This window comes from Betta splendens, chromosome 7, assembly GCF_900634795.4.
Source record: "Betta splendens chromosome 7, fBetSpl5.4, whole genome shotgun sequence".
Taxonomy (NCBI): Eukaryota; Metazoa; Chordata; class Actinopteri; order Anabantiformes; family Osphronemidae; genus Betta; species Betta splendens.
The window spans coordinates 878,867-902,857 of NC_040887.2; the positions used below are offsets into that span (position 1 = coordinate 878,867).

General features: G+C 47.1%; 1 protein-coding gene across 2 annotated transcripts in view; it reads right to left on the bottom strand.

Moving 5' to 3' along the window:
* Positions 1-1,228: 1,228 nt before the first annotated feature.
* Positions 1,229-23,991, bottom strand: part of itpr3 (inositol 1,4,5-trisphosphate receptor, type 3) — a 32,019-nt gene continuing 9,256 nt past the window's right edge. Inside the window, exons 2-61 of one of the 2 annotated variants that reach the window (XM_029155231.3) lie at positions 23,775-23,845; positions 22,191-22,312; positions 21,982-22,068; positions 21,278-21,436; positions 21,003-21,101; positions 20,443-20,526; positions 19,816-19,962; positions 19,514-19,609; positions 19,196-19,240; positions 18,921-19,063; positions 18,746-18,845; positions 18,367-18,527; positions 18,099-18,240; positions 17,847-18,011; positions 17,129-17,301; positions 16,907-17,026; positions 16,276-16,357; positions 15,963-16,078; positions 15,567-15,818; positions 15,181-15,325; positions 14,935-15,079; positions 14,412-14,632; positions 14,208-14,328; positions 13,998-14,021; positions 13,759-13,813; positions 13,299-13,464; positions 12,979-13,140; positions 12,835-12,897; positions 12,541-12,660; positions 12,338-12,460; positions 12,033-12,233; positions 11,834-11,949; positions 11,588-11,723; positions 11,390-11,515; positions 10,941-11,066; positions 10,544-10,664; positions 10,288-10,466; positions 10,044-10,192; positions 9,860-9,968; positions 9,439-9,532; positions 9,176-9,351; positions 8,952-9,105; positions 8,565-8,776; positions 8,246-8,446; positions 8,022-8,132; positions 7,548-7,643; positions 7,382-7,483; positions 7,099-7,182; positions 6,906-7,016; positions 6,641-6,833; positions 6,447-6,566; positions 6,108-6,280; positions 5,872-6,036; positions 5,607-5,796; positions 3,408-3,503; positions 3,166-3,284; positions 2,793-2,958; positions 2,565-2,725; positions 2,328-2,489; positions 1,229-2,256 (exon numbers count right to left, since the gene is read on the bottom strand). In XM_029155231.3, the coding sequence (XP_029011064.1) occupies positions 2,140-2,256; positions 2,328-2,489; positions 2,565-2,725; positions 2,793-2,958; positions 3,166-3,284; positions 3,408-3,503; positions 5,607-5,796; positions 5,872-6,036; positions 6,108-6,280; positions 6,447-6,566; positions 6,641-6,833; positions 6,906-7,016; positions 7,099-7,182; positions 7,382-7,483; positions 7,548-7,643; positions 8,022-8,132; positions 8,246-8,446; positions 8,565-8,776; positions 8,952-9,105; positions 9,176-9,351; positions 9,439-9,532; positions 9,860-9,968; positions 10,044-10,192; positions 10,288-10,466; positions 10,544-10,664; positions 10,941-11,066; positions 11,390-11,515; positions 11,588-11,723; positions 11,834-11,949; positions 12,033-12,233; positions 12,338-12,460; positions 12,541-12,660; positions 12,835-12,897; positions 12,979-13,140; positions 13,299-13,464; positions 13,759-13,813; positions 13,998-14,021; positions 14,208-14,328; positions 14,412-14,632; positions 14,935-15,079; positions 15,181-15,325; positions 15,567-15,818; positions 15,963-16,078; positions 16,276-16,357; positions 16,907-17,026; positions 17,129-17,301; positions 17,847-18,011; positions 18,099-18,240; positions 18,367-18,527; positions 18,746-18,845; positions 18,921-19,063; positions 19,196-19,240; positions 19,514-19,609; positions 19,816-19,962; positions 20,443-20,526; positions 21,003-21,101; positions 21,278-21,436; positions 21,982-22,068; positions 22,191-22,312; positions 23,775-23,845 (7,975 nt within the window). In that variant the 3' untranslated portion in view covers positions 1,229-2,139. The remainder of the gene's footprint in view (positions 2,257-2,327; positions 2,490-2,564; positions 2,726-2,792; positions 2,959-3,165; positions 3,285-3,407; positions 3,504-5,606; positions 5,797-5,871; positions 6,037-6,107; positions 6,281-6,446; positions 6,567-6,640; positions 6,834-6,905; positions 7,017-7,098; positions 7,183-7,381; positions 7,484-7,547; positions 7,644-8,021; positions 8,133-8,245; positions 8,447-8,564; positions 8,777-8,951; positions 9,106-9,175; positions 9,352-9,438; positions 9,533-9,859; positions 9,969-10,043; positions 10,193-10,287; positions 10,467-10,543; positions 10,665-10,940; positions 11,067-11,389; positions 11,516-11,587; positions 11,724-11,833; positions 11,950-12,032; positions 12,234-12,337; positions 12,461-12,540; positions 12,661-12,834; positions 12,898-12,978; positions 13,141-13,298; positions 13,465-13,758; positions 13,814-13,997; positions 14,022-14,207; positions 14,329-14,411; positions 14,633-14,934; positions 15,080-15,180; positions 15,326-15,566; positions 15,819-15,962; positions 16,079-16,275; positions 16,358-16,906; positions 17,027-17,128; positions 17,302-17,846; positions 18,012-18,098; positions 18,241-18,366; positions 18,528-18,745; positions 18,846-18,920; positions 19,064-19,195; positions 19,241-19,513; positions 19,610-19,815; positions 19,963-20,442; positions 20,527-21,002; positions 21,102-21,277; positions 21,437-21,981; positions 22,069-22,190; positions 22,313-23,774; positions 23,846-23,991) is intronic. The other variant, XM_029155232.3, reaches the window with a different exon arrangement.

Here is a 23,991-nt window from a genome sequence, read left to right on the forward strand (position 1 = left end):
CCTGTCTTGTTAGTTTGGTGACGTGCTTGGAACTCTCGGGTTTCCAGCCAAACAAATTCGTTTCGCGTGTGCTTTCTTTGGAATTACTGCTACAGAACCTTTTAGTGGAACCAGACCACACCCTGTTGTCTTCCAGGCTCTGGATCCACTAAAGCAGCGCTGTGACAGTATTGATAGATAGTATTATTACACATTAATACTTGTGTAGAGGCTTGATTCCACTTTAAGGCTGTTAAGCCCAGAACATCAGTCAAACCTCAGACGTGTCGCTCTTCTGATGCTCGTGGCAGTTACTGACACAATGCGTTTCTTAACATGAATGACGTGTGACTGAACTCGAACCCAAAGCAGAACCACGATTCTGCTGGTTTGGTTTGAACAGCCCTGAACCGGATCATCCACCTCCTGCTGTTGTGACCAACACTCCATGTTAAAGTGAAGCATTTAATTGATAAACAAACTGCTCAGTGAACCTCATGGGGTTCAGACTTGGTTCAGTGAAAGTCCAGCATGTGTTTAGACATTTTTAGTGAGCAATAAATAATTTATTTAATTTATTTTAGACATATGACTTAAATACAGTCTTATGTCAATGTGTTTGTGATGCTGATGCTAAAAACTGCATGACGTGGGTGTGTTTGTGTGAGACGAGACCTTGGTGAGTGAACAGCTGTTGTGTCGTGTGACAATGAGCAACTGGAGGGTATCAATCAAAGGATCAAACCTAGTCAGACCATAAAATGAAGCTTCTTGGCCCGGCACACACACACACACACACACACACACACACACACACACACACACACACACACACACACACACACACACACACACACACACACGTGTAGCTACATTCCACTGAGGCTCCAGAGCAAAGCTCCACAATCCTCCTGAAGCTCTACATTAAAACGCACACAGACTATAGGTACCATGGAGGGTGACACCACGTCACAACTATGACTTATGTTGGCAGTTCACACATGGATTCAGTCAGCTATTTATAGGGCACACACACACGTGTGTGTGTTTGTGTGTTTGTGAGGTTCATTCTGTCTTGAGGCCGTTTCCTGTTCTTCACTCTGAGCAACTTTGCTTCCAGCCTTTTGTTGCATTTGTCATATTCTGTTAATTGCTTCACTGTCATAATGTGGTAAACTGTTATAAACCTCATGTTGTATTCAGACATTCCGGATGCCACAGTGACATAAAGACGATAAAACCCCAAAGGTTTTATTAATCAGGTTTAATTAATCAAGATTTTCCTTTTCATCACTTCATTGACACACGTTTAGTATTTCCCCCGTTACAGTGGAGACTGTTATCACATTTTGTTTCTTTAGTGATCCAAACATCTGTGTATTTTGTAACATGAACCAATACAGAACCAGGCTTCATATCAAAGTCTGCACTAAACGTGAACTAAACCCAGAGAATCGACACAGCGAGAAGCTTCTTCATGGTACTGTACGTGTTCATCTTCATGGTGCGTTGGCTTCATTCCCTTCGTTGGTCCAGACATCAGTAAAGGTTCTATAAAGCCTGCTGTCAAACTGTGTGTCTATAAATAGAATCACATGGAAATAACTGCTTTATACAGGTTTATATTTTATAGTAAGTGACAAACACGTCAAGGAAGCAAAAGCTACTGTAGTAATGGCTGTTGTCCTGAAGCCTCTGATTCGTCCTCAGTCACGTCATCGTAGGGTTTTTCGTTCATGTAGAAAATCTAATGTACAATCACTGAGGGAGGACATTAATCAGTTTGCTTCTGGTCCAACAGTAATTCTACATTCTAATTTCAACCCAGCACCAGCTCAGCACATTGTAATGCTAGATCACACAGTCCTAAAATATCACATTTTAATTTTATAAAATAAATAATTCCTGTTTCTAAACAATAAGACACTGAGGCCAGAGACCAGAACCTAAACCAATGAGTTAAAGACGTAGCTAAACACCCCATGACTCCTACTGAGGCTTCATACACCAACAATTTACTGGTGTTGATCAGACGTGACAAGAAACTAAATGTGCTGTGACTTCAGCCTTGAACATCATCATCCTCATCATCATCAGCGTGTATTGTAGTGTTTTGTGACATGCTTGTGTTCATGAGTCCAGCTGCATGGGGCACAGCGCTCAGCGACGGCTCATCTGGTGGTCTCCTCCCCCGGCGCTAGGAGGCACGGCGCCGCTGGCTCCCGCCTGGACGTCGGCGAAGCCCATCCTCTGCCTCCTCTTCCTCTGCTCTGTCATCTGCAGCACAGCACGGGTCAATCAGCTGAGAGGACACACGGCCAGTGACCGGTGGAGGCGGTGGGTTTTACCTGTTCCTTCAGCTCCGTCAGCTGAGACGTCAGAGTCGTCACCACCTTCATGGTCGATGCCAGTTTGTCCTGTAACATCCTCATCTCGTTCTGTTCGCCATCTCCGTCTGTCACCACCAGAGACATGGCCTGCATCCGTGGGAACCAATCCAGGTTGTTGTTCTGGAACGAGGCAGAACTTCAGCTTTGTGTCCGCTGACTCTCGTTACCTGTGGAACGTGGCTCCGGCCGCTGCACCTTGATCATCAGTGCCACGTAGCTCTCGGGGCCCGTGTAGTCCGTCTTGTTCTTTTCTCGCAGCAGCACGATGAAGTACAGGTAGTTCCAGATGTTGTGCTCCAGCTTGAAGTGCTCTTCAAACGACACTGTCTTGTTGTCAAACTTGTCTCTCTCCAGACCTGCAGCCACACAAACGGCCTCAGTCTCCTGAAAGCTCAGCTTTGTTCGCCTCCTCTTTTTACCCACCGCAGATGAAACATGTTGTCTTCAGTATCTCCTCTTTCTTCTGTTTTTCACTCCTCAGGTCGGCGAACGTGTCGATGATGACGCCAAAGATCAGGTTGAGGACGATGATGATAACAATGAAGTAGAACAACAGGTCGTACACAACCCTGGCTGGAAACAGCGGCTCCTGCACAGACACAGAAGGAAACGTCCACTAGCTTCTCCTCCATGCGTTCAGCATGAAGAAGTCAGGTCTCTCTGGCAGGTGTGTTTTCCTACAGCACATCTGGAACAAAATGCTTCTTCAAGAATTAAGAATTCTTGTCAACAGCTCATTTGTTATGTAGTAGACACATCTAATTGTTGCTATAAAATTTGAACAGCAGTTCCTCACGTCCTTGGATGGTTTGCGCAGAACGTCCCCCACGCCTCCTCCGTTCCTCAGTCCGTGGTTCAACACGGTGACGATGCACATCAGCAGCGTGTCACAGGCTCGCTCCGTGGTCGCTTCCTCTGAAAACACCGCGCGTGGCTGTTAGACGCCGCTTCTCAGTCGCTGGGGCTAAAGCTTGTTGCCGCTGCATCGTGACTCCAGCTTCTCTCCACAGAATAACAGCGGAAACGAATGAGTCTCACCTTCCTCCTCAGCGGCAGCGCTTGTCTCCACACTGCAGCTGACTCCGTCCGCGGAGCACGACTTGAGGAAGTCCTCAGAGGCTTCACCCTGAGAGGCTGAACAGCAGGACGTCACTGACAGTTCTACTGTATGTGGAGCAGCCGCTACTGTTTAAACCTCAGCCTGCCCAAAACTGGATTCATTGGAAAATGTATGAATTTGAACTGTTTTGTGTTTGTGTGGCGGCGATCTTTATCACTGATGAGCAAGTGTCACTGGGCGCCTCGTGTTTTGTTGCGCTCTACTTTGTTTGTTTTATGTTTTAATTCGGTCTCCTGCCACAGTTCTGGAGGCTCTTTCTCCAGAGATGAACTCATGAACATCAGTGCGCTCACTCTGCAATAAGACGGACAAACTGACCGTACTGCTTAACAAAAAGAGACTTCTCCACATCCCGTGTTTTGTGTTTTATGGAGACGTGGCTGTGCGACCTCACACCGGACGCTGCGTTCATCTGAACTCTCCAAATACAAACAGTTCATCAAATGTCTGACCAGAGAGGGAAAGGTACTGGACCGCTGCTACAGTACACCTCCATCAGCGGTGCTTATGGTGCCCCCCCCCCCCACTGTCCGACCACATCATGGTGCACCTGATTCCAGCCTACAGGCAGAAATTAGAACTCTGGAAGCCGGTTGTGAGGACCTGTAGGAAGTGGACCAGTGAAGCTGTGGGGGAACTTCAGGAGTGTCTGGACTGCACAGACTGGGACATTTTCAGGTCTGCCACCAACAGCTTAGACGATGTACACAGACACTGTGACGCCCTCCATCACCTTCTGTGAGGACAGCGTCATTCCAACACGCAACAGTGACAAACCCTGGTTCACAGCTAAGGTCAGAGAAAAAAGCTGCATTCAGGAATGGGGACAAAGACAAATACAAAGAGTCAAGGCACAGATTTTGCCAATACAAACTGATGGGACAACTGATTCCACCTGTGTTTTAAGTGAGAGGTTTGAGACAAGCTATCCCTCCACCCTGGAGCACTGTGCCAACCAGCTGTCTCCAGTCTTTCACTTTAACTGCTCACTGGAGACCTGTCATGTGCCAGCCTGCGTCAAATCCTCAGTCATCCCTGTCCTCAAAAAGAGGAGAATCACAGGACTCAATGACTACAGACCCGTGGACCTGACCTCTGTAGTCGTGAAGTCCTTTGAGCGCCTCATCCTCTCCTGCCTCAGAGACGTCACAGACCCCCTCCTGGACCCCCTGCTGTTCACCTACAGAGCCAGCAGATCGGTGGACGGTGCTGTAAACATGGAGCATTCATCCTCCAGCATCTGGACTCATGGATCCTACGCCAGGATCCTGTTTGTAGACTTCAGCTCTGCCTTCAACACAATAGTCCCATCCCTGCTCCAACAAACTCCAGCTGAATGTGCCTGACTCCACCTGCAGGTGGATCACACACTTCCTCACTCACAGATACTAGCAGGTGAGGCTGGGGAAGCTTGTCTTTGATACCCGGACCACCAGCACCGGATCCCCCCAGGGCTGTTATTCCCCCTGTACACAAACGGCTGCACATCTGGACACCAAGTTTGCTGACGACACCACCTCATCTGCTGCCTACAGAGGGAGATCAGTCTGGTGTCATCATGGGATGACATCGTGGGAGCAGAACAACAGCTCCATCACTAAGACGCTCAGCAGAGGATGGACTTCCTGAGGCAGCTGAAGTTCCACCTGCCTGTGAAGATGTTGGTGAACTTCTACACTGCCATCATTGAATCCATCCTCACATCCTCCATCACAGTCTGGTTCGCTGCGGCCACAGCCAGAGACGAAGCCGAGCTGCAGCCGTCATCCACTTAGCGGAGCAGGTGATCGGATGCACTTCCCGTCTCTCCAGGAGCTGCACATCTCCAGGACCCAGAGACGGGCAGCCAGGATTGTACTGACCCCTCTCACTCAAGACATGAACACTTTCAGCCCCTCCTCTCTGGCAAGAGGCTCCAGTCCATCAGGACCAGGACCTCACGCCACAAAAACAGCTTCTTCCCCACTGCAGTCGGTCTATTGAACAGTGCCCCAACCCTCCCCAGTTCTGCTCCTGATAGCAGTAAACTGGCTACTGAGGCTCCGTTCATACATTTAGTTTTACTGCTGAAGGCATAAGATGCATAGTTCAGGGGTCAGCTGGACGGGCGAGGTCACCTGCAGAGATCTGTGGCAGCGGGTCCACCTCCATGATGAAGTCCTCCTTCAGGCAGAGGAAGCCGACGATGGAGAAGAGGTAGACGAGGATGAGAGCGAGCAGCGCCGTAAGCAGGATGGAGCGTCCATTACGGGTGACGCTCTTTATGACGTTAAACAGCGTCTCCTCCCGGTAGATCAGGTCAAACAGCTGAAACACACGGCAGGTCAACCATGGAAGCCCTTCTCAACAGAAGGCGGCACAGACTCAGTCGTGTCTGTTTACCAGGATGCTGTAGAAGAGCTCGTGGACGAACAGGCCCAGCGTGGAGGTGAGGACGTAAGCCAGGTGATACAGGAACTCCACGTCCATCACCATGGCTTTGTATCCCATGATGAAGGTCCCGTTGTTCCCCACAAAGCTCACTACAAACACCACCTTGTTGATGAGCTGCAAAGGAAACCAACAGGCTGAATGACAGCAACAGCGAGCAGGTTAATAGCTGCTGCTTTGTTTCTTACATTGAGGGAACCCAGCAGGATCAGAGTGTTGCCAATCCCGAAGTGGTAGATGGATCTGAGGATCAGAGCCAATGTGAGCGGTTGGAGGCCATAACGTTGAGAGAACAAGCCCAGGACGGAGAGACCGGTCAGGACCCAGAACAGCATCAGCAGCAGGGAGTCGTCGATGGCTCCTACAGAGCAAAGAGCAATGTGGAAAATAAAAGGTTTTTGCTGGGGAAAGCTTCTACATTAATCTGGAGAAATTGCAACATGATGATTTATTTGGTTTTAAAAATCCCATCTTCAAAAACAGGCGCCATCCAGTCCACTCCACCATTGCGGCGTGCGCTGCCGTACCTTTTCCTGAGTTGTAGGGGTAGAAGAAGGCGATGATGAGGTTGACGAAAACGGCGAGGTTGAAGGAGATGGTTCCCCACAGAGACATCCTTCTGGAGAACCAGTACAACACTGGCATACCTGCAACGACGGGGGGAAACGCGTTCAGGCCCAGAAGTCCAGCAGCAGAGCAGCACGTGGACTGTGTGTCTTACTCCTCAGCTTCTTCTGCCACTCCATCTCTCCATGAAGGAAAGATGTCTGCTCAAAGAAGTGTGTGACCTTTGACCCCTGCTCATCCTGCTCCGTAGTGTTAAACACTCTGAACTTCGATTCCTCGGTCAGAAACTCACAGATGGGATGGACAGGAAACACAATCTGCTCCATGCTGCGATCCTCACGCACAATCTGAGGACACACGAATGCCGTCACATCATCACCATAGAGTAGGATCTGTTCTGCCTCTGTAGGTCCCAGTACCTCTATCTGAGCTGTCAGCTGCTCGTAGTACTCCAGCGGGTCCTGTTCCACCACAGCTGCTGGGGCCGAGGACTTTAGCATCTGGGACAGAGGGCGGTTGTTGAGGTTCAGCTGTGGAAACACAGACGCTTGTGTCAGACGGCTGCAGTGCTCCTCCAACACGACTGCATTAAAGCCACTGAACGCTGTTCACCATGGACGAGATCCCCTCCTCCCCCTCTTTGCTTTTCTTCAGAGGTTTCAGGAGGTTCTGCAGGACTTTGTTGTGTCTGGCCAACTGAAAGCAAAAACACAGGAACCTCAACTGAGCTTTATTCTCAGCAGTGATGGAAGAAGTACTGCTATACCACAGCGAATACTACTGTACTGTAAAAGTATGAGTTGTGTGATTATGCTAGATAAATACCTTCTTATCTCAACTAATCCAAGCAAGACAAATGACTGAACCTAAGAAAGACTGCGTGATTTAGAGTTACCTGCTGAGCCAGGATGTAGATGTTGTGGCCCACCTCCCTCGGGGAAACCTCCACCTCCTCACACTCACTGTCCTGGTGGTAAGCCTTCTTTATCACATCCACCTGCACACACAAAACACATGTCCCGTCTAATGTTTCGAAAGTAGGAGAATAAAAATGTTCTCACCAGCTCTCGTGGCCGCAGGTTGAACAGGATCCTCTCCGCATTCTCGCTGTCGTGACGACTCTCCATCAGAGCCAACAGCAGCTTGGAGGCGTTGTCCTGGCAACCAGAGACACAGCTGCAGTCAAACAGGAATCACACCTGAACATTCCTCTGACGGCGTTTCAGGTGACAGCTGATGCATTGGTCTGGTGCTGAATCAGCCTTTTCCAGTAACTCACACAAAGACAGAGGCTTTAAAATGGTCATACTCTTTAAACCCTAGCAGAAGTAATTCATTTACTGTTTATTTTAAAGCCTATGGAATTTGAATTACTGTAAGATTCAAAGTTGTAAATGCCCTTGAAAACATAAACCTGAATTAAAGGTTTTGTAGAAATAAAAGAATTGTATGTGCATTTGGTTTCTAAACGTGTTGTTGTTGTCGTCGTCATCGACCTGATGTATATGAGGAAGCTGATTGACATGTGACTGTACCTTCAGCTGCAGAACCATCTCCATGTGATCACGGCACAGTGGACTGATGTCATTCAGGATCAAAGCTGTGATGATGTCGATGCCGTTTGACTCGTGCGTCACTATACACGTCTGCAACACACACACACACACACACACACACACACACACACACACACACACACACACACACACACGATGTCTAAACTGAGGCATGTGACTAAGGACGTCCTCCCGCTGAGTACCTGGTTCTCCTGACACGGGCCCTGGCAGTACTCGGTCAGCGTCTCCAGGGTCTGGATGATCAGGTGGACGTTTGACTCGTTGATGTAGAGGCCCAGCAGGCCCAGACCTCCAGTGGTGCTCCCACACATGATGTCTAAGAACTGAAGAGTCTCACACACAAGGTTGTAGTTGGTCTTGTTGTTTTGGCACCGCAGGAAGTTCTGGAAACATAAACACGGGCTCCGTGTCAGTGATCACACGTTTGTGGTTTGGACGGCTGCTGCTCTTTGCTTCTAACTGGTCTGAACATCTGGGTGTTTTTATTGGGTAGAACCCAACCTGCAGGTCGTGGTTGTGGTTCTCGCAGAGCAGCTGCAGGAACCTGAGGATGGGCTTCATGATGGTAACAGCTGGGCCCATCTCCATCTCCACCTCCCTCTGCTCTGCTGGTGGCTGAGCAGGGAGGGCAGAAGCTGCTGGGGCGACGGACTGACCCTGGACCAGTAACGGGTGACCTCCTGAGGCAGGGAGGACGAGTGTCTCAGAGCCGCCTTTAAAACAAGAGTTGCAGTTTACATGTCAAATGCAACTAAACTAAATGAACCAGAAACTAAGTGAATCCAACATTCAGGATATTCTCTGGAAAAGTTTGGACTTGTGACTGTGACTGAGACGATACTTTCCATACACATAAACTTAGTGCATGAGGACAGACGGACGTCTCACCAGGCTCCAGCGCCGTCCCTTTTTGGGTCATCTCTCCCACATTAACAGACACTGTGGCCTTTATGTCGGTCTGAGCTTCTTTCATCCTGTCGTTCAGAACCTTAAAGAACTTTTCTGACTTGTTGTCGCCCATCATTAGTTTGTAAAAGGAGTTCTGCAGGAGACAGGACGTTAGAGCCGTGCTCTACAGATTCTGAGGCGCGTGTTCCCTCCTCCTACTGTACCTGTATCTCTGTGTTTCCTCCCTCCAGCAGGCAGATAGCCAGCTGAATGCTCTCCTGGAAGATCTTGTCATTCTTGGTGCTCATCACCAGATCTGTGAACAGCTTCGTCGCACCTTCTCTGTCCAGACGACACTGAACCGCTGCCACCGCCGCCCAGTCTCGCTCCTGCTCCCCACCTGGACCACAACAGTCAAAGCTCACCTCCTTTAACACCATGAACCCGAACGGTGAGTTAAACCTTCCCACCGCTGACACCAGTTTACCTGCAACTCCGAGTTCAGCCAGGTTGTCTTTCTGGTTGTTCTTCTTGTTCGGAAACAAGTAGTTCTGCAGTAAAACTTTGCGTAGTGCGATTCCCTGAAGGACAAGACAAACTCCTCGCTACAGTTTTAAATGATTCTACATATAAACTTTCTTTATTTTAAAGATTAATATGACTCAATATCTGAATGACACATTTGAACATCTGGTCTAATGTGAAAATGCTGAAGACTTCATCTTTTATTTTTTTCACAAAACTGCACATAATATTTACAGTATTTACGGTTTCATAATTTCCTTAAAAATCATAATAATTAAAGAGCGTATTAAAAAAAAAGATAAAAAAACATTCACAAATAAAAGTTTGATGCAATTCAGAATCAATAACAAAAGAATACTTCCATTTACAGCTTCGTTACTGACCTTGTCATCAAAGTCCAGAGTCCGGATCAGCATCTCCTGCAGCGTCCTGAGGACTTTGATACACAGCTTTTCCTCTGAAGACATCAGAGCCTTGGTGTGCTGCACCAACCTGAACACACACGATTCTCCATTACCGTCCACCAGAGGCTCAGCTGGAGCTGAGACCTGGAGAACCTGAACCTACTTGGAGATGAAGCCTCCGGACTCGCAGCGCTGCCGTGCGTCAGTTCCTTCCATGAACAGGAGCTCTGGCTGGTGCAGGACATCCACCAACACCGACAGCTCAGCGTTGACCAGCGGCTTCAGACGCTCCTCCAGAGTGTTGATGATGTCCTGGAAGGTTCGACTCATTCAGTTACTCTTTCATTCTGTCATTTCAGTATTTGACAGCTATTTTTGCCAAAGTGTTTTTGTGTTTAACTGTCCACCTGTAGTTTCTCTATGATGTTCTTGTAGTCCCAGGGATTGCTGGGTGCAATGGCTCTGGGAGTTCTGGTGGAGGATTTGTAGTTTGTGTTAGAACGGGTCTGAGAGTGAGTCAGAGTAGACGACATGGTGTTGATCTGAGCCTCCAGTTCCAGAGGAAGAGAGATGGAACGACTCTTGGCTGCACAGACAGAAAGAGCACATAAATGTACAGTGGAGCCTGAAGCCTCAGTGAGTGAAGCCAGGTGAGTGTGTTACCTGTCAAAGAAAGGGTCCTGATGCAGGTCTCCACCTGTCCTCTGTGCTGCTGCTGCAGCCAGGGACAGTCCAGCAGGCGCACAGACGACTGCAGCAGCTGAGTCACGATAGTGTGATGGGTCTGAGAGAGACATCAGCAAATGAGCACCTGACTGAACCTGCAGCTACTTCCTGGGATGTCGCCACAGTGTACAGCAAGTACGCGTCAGCGCCTCATCAGACACATCGCACCGGTTTGAACATGACGAGCTTCAAAGTGTCAGTCAACGCAAATGTCACAAATGTAGCAATAGATAATCTATTTCATTCATTAAACAAGGTCTAAAAAACTACTGTACATAATATTAAACAAGTTGTACTCAAGAAACCAAGTCAAATACATAGTTTTGGAGCCGACCTGCAGTGAGGTGCTGTTTTCAGAGAACGGGGAGCTGAAGAAGGCAGTGATGGTGTCGAACACGACGTTGATGATGTATTTCTCCAGGATGGGATCAGAAAGACGCTTCTCTCGTTTGTTACAAACCTGAGAAGAAAAACGGAGCTGTGTTTGTAGGTGGTGTTGTATAATAATTCATAAAGTAATTACTGCTGAGACAATATTACAGAATAATACAGCACCCACTGTGGCTCGTGTGTGAGGAGAAAACCCTGCTATGCAGCAGAAGTGTAGTAGCTTTTGTGTCTTTTTTGGGATTTATCATTCAACTTCTGGAATTTACATATTTTGACTTTTTATCAGTTGAACAAAAGAATAATTTACAAATAATTGGATTAATGAAAGATCAGTCAGATTGGAATACAGAATTTAAAGGACACGACAGTGAGTGACCTCCACAGCGCTCCTACCCGAGCCATGTCCACCGTGAAGTCGTCAAACAGTCTCCAGATGTGGTTGGACGTGTAGATCTCCTTCATCTCTACCTCCGTGTCCACGTAGCAGTGATTCACAAAGTTCACGTAGGCGACCTTCACCTGGACACACAACAGACGCTTACACCTGTGGCCTCCTGCTGCTCTGCTCTGCTCTGCTCTGGCTGGCAGTACCTCGGTGATGCAGTCCTCGTGCGTCACCACTCTGACCACGTCCTCCAGAGGCAGCAGTGACGTACACTTGATCTCAGTGTAAACGTTTTTCCCCTCTGCGCAAGCTGCCAACAGCTCCACCAGAGAGATGTGATACCTGTAAGATGCACATCTGAGCTCTGCTTCACCCACAGAGAGCGTCTCGCAGGTGAATGACATGACAGTGATAACATAATGCTGCTGAAGATACGCGGTTGCCATGGTTACCTGAGTGGGCTGTTCTCAACGACTCCCTCCCTGCTCTCCGCCATCAGGTCCAACATGACACCGAAGGAGGTCTTGTCGTTGTAGAAGACGACGACATCCTCCCCTGCGTTCGTCAGCTACAGGGAGAGTTGAAACCGGGCGTCACTCCACCCACCGACACGGATTATGATGATGACAGCGACTCGCGGCAGCTCCTCACCTCCGTCATGATCATGTCCTGACACTTCTTCACATACTTGCCCTCAGCCTTGATGATGGTGTGGAGGAAGTTGAGGTACTGGACGTGGCGGCCGTGTGTGGCCAGACAGTGGATGAAGTGCTGCAGGACGCTCTCTGAGATCTCGCTGCACAGCTGGTAGTTGTTACTGAAGATGTGCATAACTGTCTCGGCCTCCAACAGCTGCAGAGGGAGCAGGAAAACCATGAAACGTGAAGCACAGCACAGCCTGGAAGATGGTTTGCTAATGTTACAGTGAGACGTGAAACACAGGCGCTGACACAAACCCCCGGGTTGAGGAACAGACTGAGGTTCTTGTGCAGCAGTGTCTGGTTCTCCTGGTTTCCCATACAGAACTTCTGCAGGAACAGATGCGTGAACCTGATGATCTCCTGCATCTTCACGTCATGCTGCGCACGGACAGAGGCACAGGGTTCAGGTCCACGCTGCGTGCGTGCTGCTCAGTGGTGCTACTGGTGACCGGCCTCACCTGGTCGTAGGACACCTGCAGCAGGTCCAGCATGACCTTGTGAGCGCCCATGTTCTTCAACAACCTCTGCTGCTTCTTCCACACTCCAGTGCTGCACATTTTGTTCAACCTCTCCAGGATCTGCAGAGGTCAAAGCGGCGAAGAAGGCGGTAACACAGGTGGCAGCGTTAGTGTTTACGAATATCAGACTATTTGGTAAAACACTTACTGCTGATTTATTATGTGATAATGCTTTAGTTTTGATTAATCGCTACAGCTAGTGAATGGAAACCAAAGCTTGACCAGTGTTCTCACCTCTTTGACCTTCTGGTAGTTCTCGTTGCCCTTCTCCTTCTTGGGTGATGCCTCTGCTTCCGCCTACAGGCAATATGAGGTAAGACAAGTACCAGCATACGCAGACTGAACACACGCTGCAAGGGTCTTTGTGGTTTCACCCACCTGTTGTTTCTCCTTGTCTTTGTCCTTCTTCCCATCCCCTCCTCCTGAGCCCTTCTTCTCCACCCACAGTTCAGACTTCTCCACCAACATCCGGAGGCGATCCAGATCAGTCTTAATCAGCTTGTAGTTCTCCACATCCTGGGCTGAGATCAGCAACTGGACCTGTTGGAGGATTAGCATGAACAGACTGGTCTCATTACTCTTCATGACTCATGACAGAAAACATTTTTTTACATCTTCATTTGCAAACTGACTTTAGTCCAATTGCTTTTCACTAGACCCATGTTTGCAATGCTGTCATAATCATTACACATGTGAACCTGTTTGAATGTGTGCAGGACTTCCTGCCTCTGGCTGAAGTGTCTGAAGAGCAGCTGCAGGGCTCCAGACACAAGGGGAGGGTAGTCATGCATGGTGAGGTGGGTCAGCACGCGCAGGAACATACGGCCACCTTCATCGTCCACCTCCAAGATACTGTTCCCTTTACTGTTTATGCACACACACACGCACGCACACGCACGCACGCACACGCACGCACGCACGCACGCACACACACAGACACGCATGCACGCACACACACGCATGCACGCACACACACGCACGCACACACACGCACACACGCACACACACGCGCACACACACACACACACACACACACACACACACACACACACACACACACACACACACACACACACACACACACACACAGAGGGCTGTCTAATATGACTGAAAGGCAACGCACTTAGTGAAAGCATCGCCACATCTACGTTTCCATACCCAACTCCAAACATGGCCTCTGCCTGCTCTCCAATATACTGCAGGTTGATGGTGGCTGAGAGGGGAAACAAATACACAGAGGTCAAAGGTCACTAAATATGCATTGGGTAATTTCCACTCACAATGGAGCTAGTGAACACACAAAAGAACACAGGGTCTAGGTAGAGTTGAACTAAGCTACTAAAGCACAAAGAAGCTCTAACATGGGAACACAGTCCTCAACAAAATGTAGCTTCTACCTGGTGTTTTCATGACTGAAACGTCTGGAAGCAGTGGGAGAAATGAAAACACAGCTTTACACACAGCAGGATGTGTGTCCATTTGGGTAAATGCCATATAAGTGGTTTCATGTTACAGTACATGTAGAATCAGTAGAGAGTACATTTGTTTTTTTCTAGATGTTAATCTATCATAATGTTTGATACCAGACATGTTTCCTGTAAGTTTACCTGCATGCTCAACGTTTGTTGTGGCGTCAGCATCAGCCATGGGATAAACGTCCACAAACTCCTTCTTGAAGACAGACAGTAGAAAGGACAGGCGGTAGTCCAGCCGAACATTCAGGATGAACTGGTGAAGAGCAGAGTTAGGTTAGACGTCTACTGACGTCTACGGGCGTCTGCAGACGCCTGTGGACGTCTATGGGCGGTTACCTGTAATATCTCCAGTATCTTTAGCTTGGTGTCCATCACGGTCAAGTCCATCTTGTCAATACTGTCTTTACTACCTCGCTGGCCTTCAAGCACAAGTCCTCCCGCCAGCCCCGCCTCCCTGGCACCAGCACCTCCAAATATGGACTGTTTCCTGTTGAGGACCATTGTGGACATCATCTGGCCCATACCATGTATGGAGCGCTTCACATTCACATTCTTTCCTTTAGACAGAAAAATAATCATTTCATCATTAAGCATGCCAGTGAAAGAAGGCCACAGGACAGAAAGCATGAAAGGTAAAGCAGACGAACACATGTTATTACACTATAAAATGGTTCCTGACAGAATCTCACTGTCAAAGTTAAGATTGATGTCTGATAAGGATCTGTCTGGCTTTGTTAAATCAAGCATTACTGGCTTCAAGCATAACAAAGAACTTACTGTCAGGAACCAAAAGACAGAAGTAGGCACGTCTATACCGTAACACGCTGAACACTGGATCACAGAGACAAGAGCAGAGCACCTGTTCCATCGTCACTGAACAGAAGCCCAGTCTGTCCAGGGTGTGGTCGACAGTCGATGATGCCCAGCAGAGTCCTGGTGAGTCTGAGCAACTCAAAGAAACTGTAGAAACCAAAATAGATCAGATGTCTGGCCAAGCTCACCACCTGCGAAATGAAGAACAGAACATGTCATGAGATGCAGATGTCATAAAACAGGACTAAAGAACTAGAACTAAAGAACTACTACTATGAGGAGAGGAACAGACCTCGTATGTCAGTTTGTTTTTCTCCTCATTGTGGAATGGGAGGTCATCATGCAGGACATTGTTGAGGTACTCCTCCATGAAGGCCATGGTGTTGGAGAAACGGTTCTTCTTGTTGTCTCTGCTGTCGTCCATGTTGGAATCATAGCTAACAACACGTTAAAAAAAGAACACAATGAGGGTGAAAACTCAATGGACATTCAGACAAGTTGGTTTATTTAACATTTTAAATTAGATATAGTCGCATGAACAGAGGCGTGAAATCTGGATTAAAAGTCTGATCTATAAGAAGCACAACCATCCATCCAATTATTTGTTCATCATTTTGACAATTCAAATAATCTTCTTTAAAATATAATGCACTTTTATCAGATTGCAAATCTACTAACTCTTTGATGGTGATAGAAGTGGGAATCTCTGTCCAGAGGCGTGCAAACTTGACAGGCGTCACCAGCTCCTGAGGGTCTCTGTCTACGTGGGCATGGAGCATCAGGCGACAGAACGAGGCCCGGAGGTCGAAGGGCAGGGTCTCATCCATCATGCACAAGAAGATGAGCTCCACGTCCAGCTGTTTGGAAATCTCATCTATGGCCAGATACTGACGGTCGAGACACATCCGAGCAAAGAGCTTCAGCTGGTACCTACAAGATCATAAAGTTATCACAATTAGAACCTAGTAATAACAGAAATGAGGTTACTCTAAAACTGTTGATACTATCATGAAACGGTCACGGTCCCACGCGTTGTGTGCAGAGCCACCGGATCCTAGCTCCCTGTGGCTCTACCTGTAGTAGGTCAGGACATTCTCATCGTGCGCGTTTCCTTGTCTTGCCTCCTGAGCCAGTTGTCTGATGCTCTTCTCCTGTCTTTCATTAGTTTTGTCTGTCCACACCAGCCACACCTACACAAAGAGCCAACACCAAATATGCAATAATTACTGAAGAAAAGCTAACAGATGAATTTGTTTCTGGCTTTGCAGGCTTTCCCTCTGTTCTTTTCCCATGATTAGCTCTGAGGTTAATGTGTAGCAAGTCTTAAGGCCTGACAAATACAGCCAATTGTTGTGCTATGAACAAATACTGTATAATATATTCATACCTCATCCTCATCACCATACTCATCAATACCCAAGTATTCTCCCTGAACACCACCATGAGGCGCCTCCTTTGGGATGCGACGCCTAGAGGCAATGGAACAGCAATATTAGAATGATGCTTTGGGATGAACCAGCCCTGTTCTACTGATCCCATCGATCATGCTAAGGCTCGGCCCGTATCCAGGTGGACATGTTTGTCTAAAACATAAAGTTCATAGAAAGGTCAATCAATGGCTTCTGTGTTTTTGATCAAAGTCTTAGAATTACTAATGTCATTTGTATGTAATTTGATGTCTGACTGGGAGGTCTTCGCCCAGATGAGAAACAGTGACTACACTCGCTTGCCTGTAGTTTCTATGTCTACAGTATGAATGAGGCTCCAGTCAGTGAAGTTTGAATTATTTGCTTGACATCCTGGGATAGAACAGAATAGACCTTTATTGATTTCGGTGGGGAACTTTTTTCATTCCAGATGATCCATGCAAGTTAAGAAATTGCACATATAAAAACAGACCATATAAAAATCTGACAGATAGAAATAGAATAAAATATAAAATAAAATATATACATATATAAAAATTACAAATAAGAAACCAATATGGTTATGAGAAGCTCATCCCTCCCTATTCTTACTCGGTTTTGATGAGGATGTCCTGGTTTTTGGGGTCCAGTACACATTTACAGATGAGCTCCTGTGTAACTGGAATGGCCACATTGTTGGATACACACAGGTCTGACAGGTAGTCCAGGAACCTGAGCGCGGGCACACACACACACACACACACACACACACACACACAGTTATACGCTGACAACAGCGTATGGATCTGTATAAAGCGTGCTCCCCGTGTCCACCTGGGCTCTCGGTTCTTGCGGACCAAGCTCACGAAGGTTTCCACCTCGGTCTTGGTGATGTGTTTCTCTAGCAGTTTGCGGTTGTTATGCAGCAGGGCAGTGATGGTGTCTTCTGCCAGGATGTCATAACCGATCTGACTCTGCATCACACCGAACTGCTTAGCTATGTATTCCTGAAGGGAGAAAGAGCACTGAATGAGGCACCACGTGCGGTTCCCTGTGACCCTGGGCAGGTTGGATCACAGCGGATCCCTCCCACCTGGACATGGACTCTTTGAGCCAGCACCCTCAGGCAGGCGGTTACGGTCCATTAGGACCAGAACCTCATGCCACAAAAGCAGCTTCTTGCCGTCTTCCCGACTCTTAAACACCAAACACTGTCCTGCTCCGCCATGTTCTGCATCTCGCTCCTGCTATTATACATCTGCTGATCCGTTTGCACTGATTTTTAAATTATTACTGCACTATTTCGCTTGGTTCACGCCTGTGATGCTGTATGTTCTATGTGAGCACCGCAGGCCTAGTACTGTGAAACCTTATATAGCGTAATAGGAATGCAAATCTGTTTTATGTTTAATGGGAATATAAAGATTTGTTTATCGTTCTTCCTGTATTAACTGAGGTAATGTTCTCCATCATTGCCTCTGTCCCGCTGAGCGTGTCGGCTCAGCTTTACTCTCTGGTTTCTACCACACCTTCACCTGCTTGCTTTCCTCACCTGGTTCTTGCGGTAGTCTTCCTGGGAGTGACGGAGGACTCTGTAGCTCAGTCTCAACATGTACTGGTACGGAGCATTTTTCTGGTCGCCCAGTTCCTCCAGACGCAGCAAAGGACCCTCCCCTCCGCCACGGTCCTTAAAGGGGGCCTTCAGGATGCCAAATATCTGAGCTCACAGATGCACGCTGTCCGTTAGACCTTTTTATGTCATGGTTGCTTTTTTACTTATGCCTAAGTAATGCTTCGACTGAACCTGTTTGAGGATGTTCTGTTCTCTCATCAGCTTCTGTCTCTCTCTGTTGGCTTTGCTCATGGCTACGTCCAGAACCGGCTGACCACTGTTGATTATATCGGCCACAAAGAAAACAAGGTCCTCCAGCAGCTTGAGGGCAAACCTGAGCAACAGGAGACACTGAATATAAAATCTACCCCCAGTGGAAAATCCATTCATGGAAAAGACAGATGTTCTTCTGAAACATGTTCCTAAATTGATACAGAGGTACAGACACACAGCATCGTACCGACGGTCATTCTGGCTGATAAAGCCCCGGTTGAACTGGTCCACCACAGTGCTCAGCATGGCACTGGCATCATTTGCGAAGTCTAGATCTCTGATTTCCATCACAGGGACTGAGACAATAGCAAACGCTTCCTTATCCTCTTTAGTGGGACATGTTCCTAACTGCAGGGGAAGACACAGGTCGCACACGCTTTAAAATGTCAACAGAAATGTAAAGTAATTAGGTCAGACATTTCCCCTCAGGATGAGTAACTTCGGTGTGAATCATTGCCCTTGCTAGAGATAAATAAAGACACACTTGAATGGAAGCAGTGTTACTGCTAATACGTGAAGTGAAGAGTGAAGCATATACTTTAACAGTACAGTATATCTGAACTCACCATGAGACGGATGGGTCTTTCCTCATCAATGTCAATGGGGACGTTGGTGCTTTGGATCCACGTGTTGGTGCAAAGATGTCTCAGTCGTACGTACGAGTTTCTGCACAACAGCAGCATCACATTTAATTTCCAGCTCTGACAGAGTGAAGGCGGCAGTTCCTGCGTCAGCTCCTACCGTGGAACAAAGGAGTCGGTCTTCTGCAGCGTGGTGGGGTCCAGCTCGAACAGTGACGCTATGTCGTTCCCATGCGGAACCGCTACCAGCTTGTACTTGATCCTCTCACCATGGGACCGTTTATTGCTCCGACCACCATCCATCTACAGAGAGGTCAGAGGTCAAGGTACGGCAAAGGGATTAAAAAGGTGAAACTACACAAACAATCAGCTCTGCAAAAAAAGTGAAGGTTTGGGCTGAAGCAGCAGTGATGAAGGAGCTAAACTGTGACTCACAGAGGATGACAGGTCAGCATTATCCCCTTTATAGCCAGGGTTCTCCTACAGCAACAACACACAAATGTTACAAGTCATCAAGGAAATAATATAAATTTTACATTTTTCAATTCATTTATATAGCGCCAAATCACAACAAAGTTATCTCAGGGCACTTTACAAAGTAAGGTTTAAGACCTCACACAACTAAAGCCAACAGATCCCACATACAGCAAGCATTTAACATACAGCATTTACATGAGTTTATAGGTAAAACAATTCTCTGATAACTGTTCACAAAGGTTTGGTTCAGAAACTCCTAACCGTTGCCATGGTTACCTCGGCAGCTAGGTAATTGCCAGTAGCCAGGTGTTTGAAGCGGTAGAGGCTGTTCCAGTGTCCTGCTCCTCCACGACATGGGTCATGATGGACAACCTGACAGACCAATCAGAACACGGACAGAACTTAATACAACTGTACTGACTGTTCTCGCCTGCAGTCACAACATTGAATACAGTGTGGTTTGTTAGAGTGGAATCCCACAGGCAGTGATTGTGTTCATGTCTCCATGGAAGGAAAATGAAGGTGTGTCTGTGGCTGAATTCCATTCAGCTTCAGGACAGGACGTCCTACTTGTGTACCTCGACCTCCCACAGAGCGTTGGAGCTGGTCGCTGAGGTTGCAGACTGCCTCAGGGTGGTTCGAAGGAAAACGTGCAGCTTGCTCTTGTACTCGTCGCATGTTAGAAACTTTTCCTGCTCAGCATGAAACAAACGGACCACATCACCCTGAGAAACACAGACAAGCAGGGAGTCAATAAAGATCCGCCCAAGGTTTCCAGCTGCATTGGTAACCTTCCAAATTAAAGAAACGGCTCTGTGCCGTTTGTGTGTTCTCCCCCGTCGTGTCGCTTTGTTGCTCTTTGTGTTGCTCTTTGTGTTGCTCTTGGTGATTTTGCTTGATTATAGTTTTAGGCCACTAAAGCTCAGACAGCCCTGGTAAAACATGGGCACCTGTTACTCATCTACGTCTGACTTCCATATGGGCCACACTTTGAAACTGCAGTTTCCTCAGGGGGACGTAGGACTCACAGTGCAGTAAATAGCAGTTCAACTGCAGAACGGAAGATTCTGTACTTTAGCAGATTTTAAACATCCAGATGTTAATTCACAGTAAACGCCAAAGATCATAGATGTATTTACAAATAAAGGCTTAATTAAATCTGTCTTATGTTTGTACAATTGTTGCTACACTCCAGCTACACTCACTCCTTTGAGGAACTCCTCTTTGTGGTCGCTGAACATCATGAACAGGTTGATCTTCCAGCTGGTGTTGCAGTTCACAGAGTTCACCTGCAGAGGGCAGAAAACACACAGGGCACAGAGTGTGGGGTGGCTTCAGAGGTGAATCTGTTCATTTACTTTGTTTTAGCAAATACCAAAGTGAGCAAAGTTGTTGCACAGTTGTTCACTTGACCTGAACCATGAACTGGTCTGATCACTCAGATGCGAGTCATGGGGGGAACGTGGTGATGGTGCTTTAACTGACTGCTACCAGATCTAACTGGGTGGTTTCTGTTTGAACTACATTAAACAAGCAACTTTTAGCAAGTAAAATAAAATAAAAATAAAAGAGTGTAGGCGACAATAACATAATATTTTGAATGATAATAATAATAATAATAATAATAATAATAATAATAATAATAATAATAATAATAATAATAATAATATTATTATTATTATTATTAATAACAATAACAATAATAATAATAATAAAAATTATTATTATTATTATTATTATAGTAGTGCGTGGAGTCACATCTCACCTCTTTGCAGCCTGGATGGTCGGTCAGTTCATAGTTGGAGGCATGAAGTGGTTGACCAGCGTTTACTGGGTTCAGGATGACTTTATCTCCAACAACCACCTGCAAGAGGCAGCAAGCTGCAAAAACTACTACTACTACTGCTACGACTACTACTACTACTGCTACTACTACTACTACCACCACTTTAAACATTATGTATGTGCTACATGGAACTTGCTAGAGAACATGCACAGTGTCGGCCCTCTGTACAGATGTGCAGTGTGATGTGGTTTTACGTTGTCTCCGTTAGTGCGGAGCTTCCAGAACGGCTGGATGAAAAGCCAGGAGCCTTCGTTGCCGGTTCCGTCCAGAGTGACCCGCATGGCGTTCTTCTCCAACAGAGCCGGTAGGCGCTTGTTCACCGTCAGATATTTATTGCTTTTCATATGGAGCAACTGGAGACAGAATATGAACACATACAGTGAACTATAATTCTGTGGATTATTGCTGTACATCAGTGATGTGCACAGTCAGACTCGTTATTTATTCTGTAGTTGTGGTAAATGAACCGTAACCATCCAGCTGCAGTAAAGAAACACACACGCTCCTGAACATAGTCCCCAGAAAATAAATGCCTCCTCTAAATTAAAGAAACTACTGAGCCTTTGTTCAAATTGAGTCAAACATAAAGACTCTTTATCTCAAGCATCTGACGCAGTTTTACTGAGGAACCACACCCACGCTGTCACTGTGTGTTATGATGGCAGGTCTTCAGCTGAGGCCAGGTCAATATTGACACGAACAGATAGCAGCGTGTCGACACAGGTCAGAGAAGTAACGACGTGTGCAGGCCGTCCTTTCTATTCTGTCCTGCAGGTGACATTCAGCTTCATGTTTAAGGCCCAGACACTGTAGCATCGTCCCTACTGTAACTACTTACAATACTCCCACCGGCTCTAAGCGCCAGAACAGTTCTGTAGATGAACCGTAAGCCTTGTACCTGCAGGACTGTTCCGTATTTGACAACGTCTCCGTGGACTTTCTTGTTTTCTGTCTCGTTCTGTTTCTGTTCCAGGTTGGACGCATGCTGCAACACAGAGGCCACACCGATCATTTAGCCTAGCTTAGCACAAAGACTGGAAGCAGAGGGAAAGTGCTAGCGCAGACCAGTCAATGGACAGAAGAGGATCTCGCTCTGTAAAACGTTACCTGGAGCTTCTGCAGAAGAACCACGTCAGCAATTTTGTCCTTCTCATGTTTGGCTTGTTTGGCTTTCCAGAACTGTTTCTGAGCCGAGTAGCGACTCATAGGACACACTTTAAACAGGCAGTCTGCAGGAAGACAGACAAAGAGAAACAGAACAAAGACATCACATCTTTCTGGCTTTTGTATTTGTCGCGCCTCGGTTAGAAAGACTTGTGTATCCTGCTGCTTTCTGTCAGAGAAATTCCACCCATCCATCTATTTTCTACCGCTTATTCCCAACACGGGGAGAACATGCAGACTCCACAAAGAGAAATTCCATGAAGCAAATACAACAGGAGTCAATGGATGTAAGAGAAAACACAAAGACAGAGGGGGAAGCAAATATTGACTGTCCTCGGGAGATCCTGTATGTTAACGGGATGAACACTGTGCGTGCATGTGTGTGCGGAAGGCAAACACAATTAGCCCGTGTGTTCTCACTCTGTAAAGAGCTACATGGAAATTGAGGTTTGAAATCATCTTGACACAGGGAAATGAGCTTTTAATACATTTAAACAGCACAAACACAAAGTACTGCAGGTGTACAAACAAACATGTTTACACACTTTACTACTAAAACTATCCTCTCAGCTTTGTGTTCATGTTTGCCGTTGGAGCAGCAAGGTAAAATCAGCCGCAGCAGAGCTTCAAGCCAACGGTGGCAAACGACACGACTTTACTACACAGTACAGTACCACTGTATTCACCCTACAATGGGGCATTTTGTGTTTCTAAACAATCACAGGGCATCGGATTGTGGTGTGTGTCAGTGTGTGGTCTTTTTTCTGGTTCTCAGGACACCTGCTGACTTCCAGAGCGGACCCTATATCCTCCAGGGCAGTGCCCGAGGCCCATCCACAGATTCCACACAAGGAAAAGCTGCGTAAACCCACAGCGTGGCGTCTGGGCAGCGCACGAGAGGCTGCGTTCATTTGGAATAACGTAGCGCAACGTAGAGCAACACGTAGAGCAACCTAGAGCTGCTCACTGACAAAGGTCGGATCTTCCATTTCGGCAGGTTAAACAAGCAGTGGGATCAGATTCAGAGCCTGCTGTCTGCTCTGGATCTGAAGTTTGAGCGCTCGCTCGCTCGCTCAGTGATCTACTTGTAAACTAGTTCAAACCAAGCAGATGGTACAGTAGCACGCTGCCCTATGTGTGTGTCTCCCGTGACTGAAGATGGAGCCACATCACACGTCTCAGGGCACACGGGGGCCTTCAGGGGTATTTTGGTGTTTGGACCAGAGTCCTGGTTGATTCTGTTCTACTGCACCAAAGTCACATCCTGCTGCTGATGTACAAGAAAAGGATGGACTGACTGAACGCTCAACCAGTCACAGACCGGCTCCAACATGTGATTCACATAGTTCCTGTGCACCTTAAACCTTCACGAGGCCTCAGTGGGTCAACCCCAGGAAAGAAACATGATAACTATATGTTTATACCAAAGAACCGTTTCACTTTAAAACTGTACTTAGCCAAGTCACTTTGTCTTCAGCACCATCACTAGATGCAGTATTTATGCTCTGATTTCCACACATGACCTACCTCTGAACTTCTTTGGAGGATTCTCTAAATCTCCAGCAGCTGGTTCGACTACACATCGGTCATCCACCAACCTGCAGAGAGAAACCAGGAGAAAAGCATGAATACAGTAAATACAGCAAGCGTCACCTCTGCAGAAATTTAGTGATGAAATACTTTCAACTTCATAAACTACTGAATCCACTTCGTTTTATTGAGGGAGGTCTTTGTTGTCTTTTTT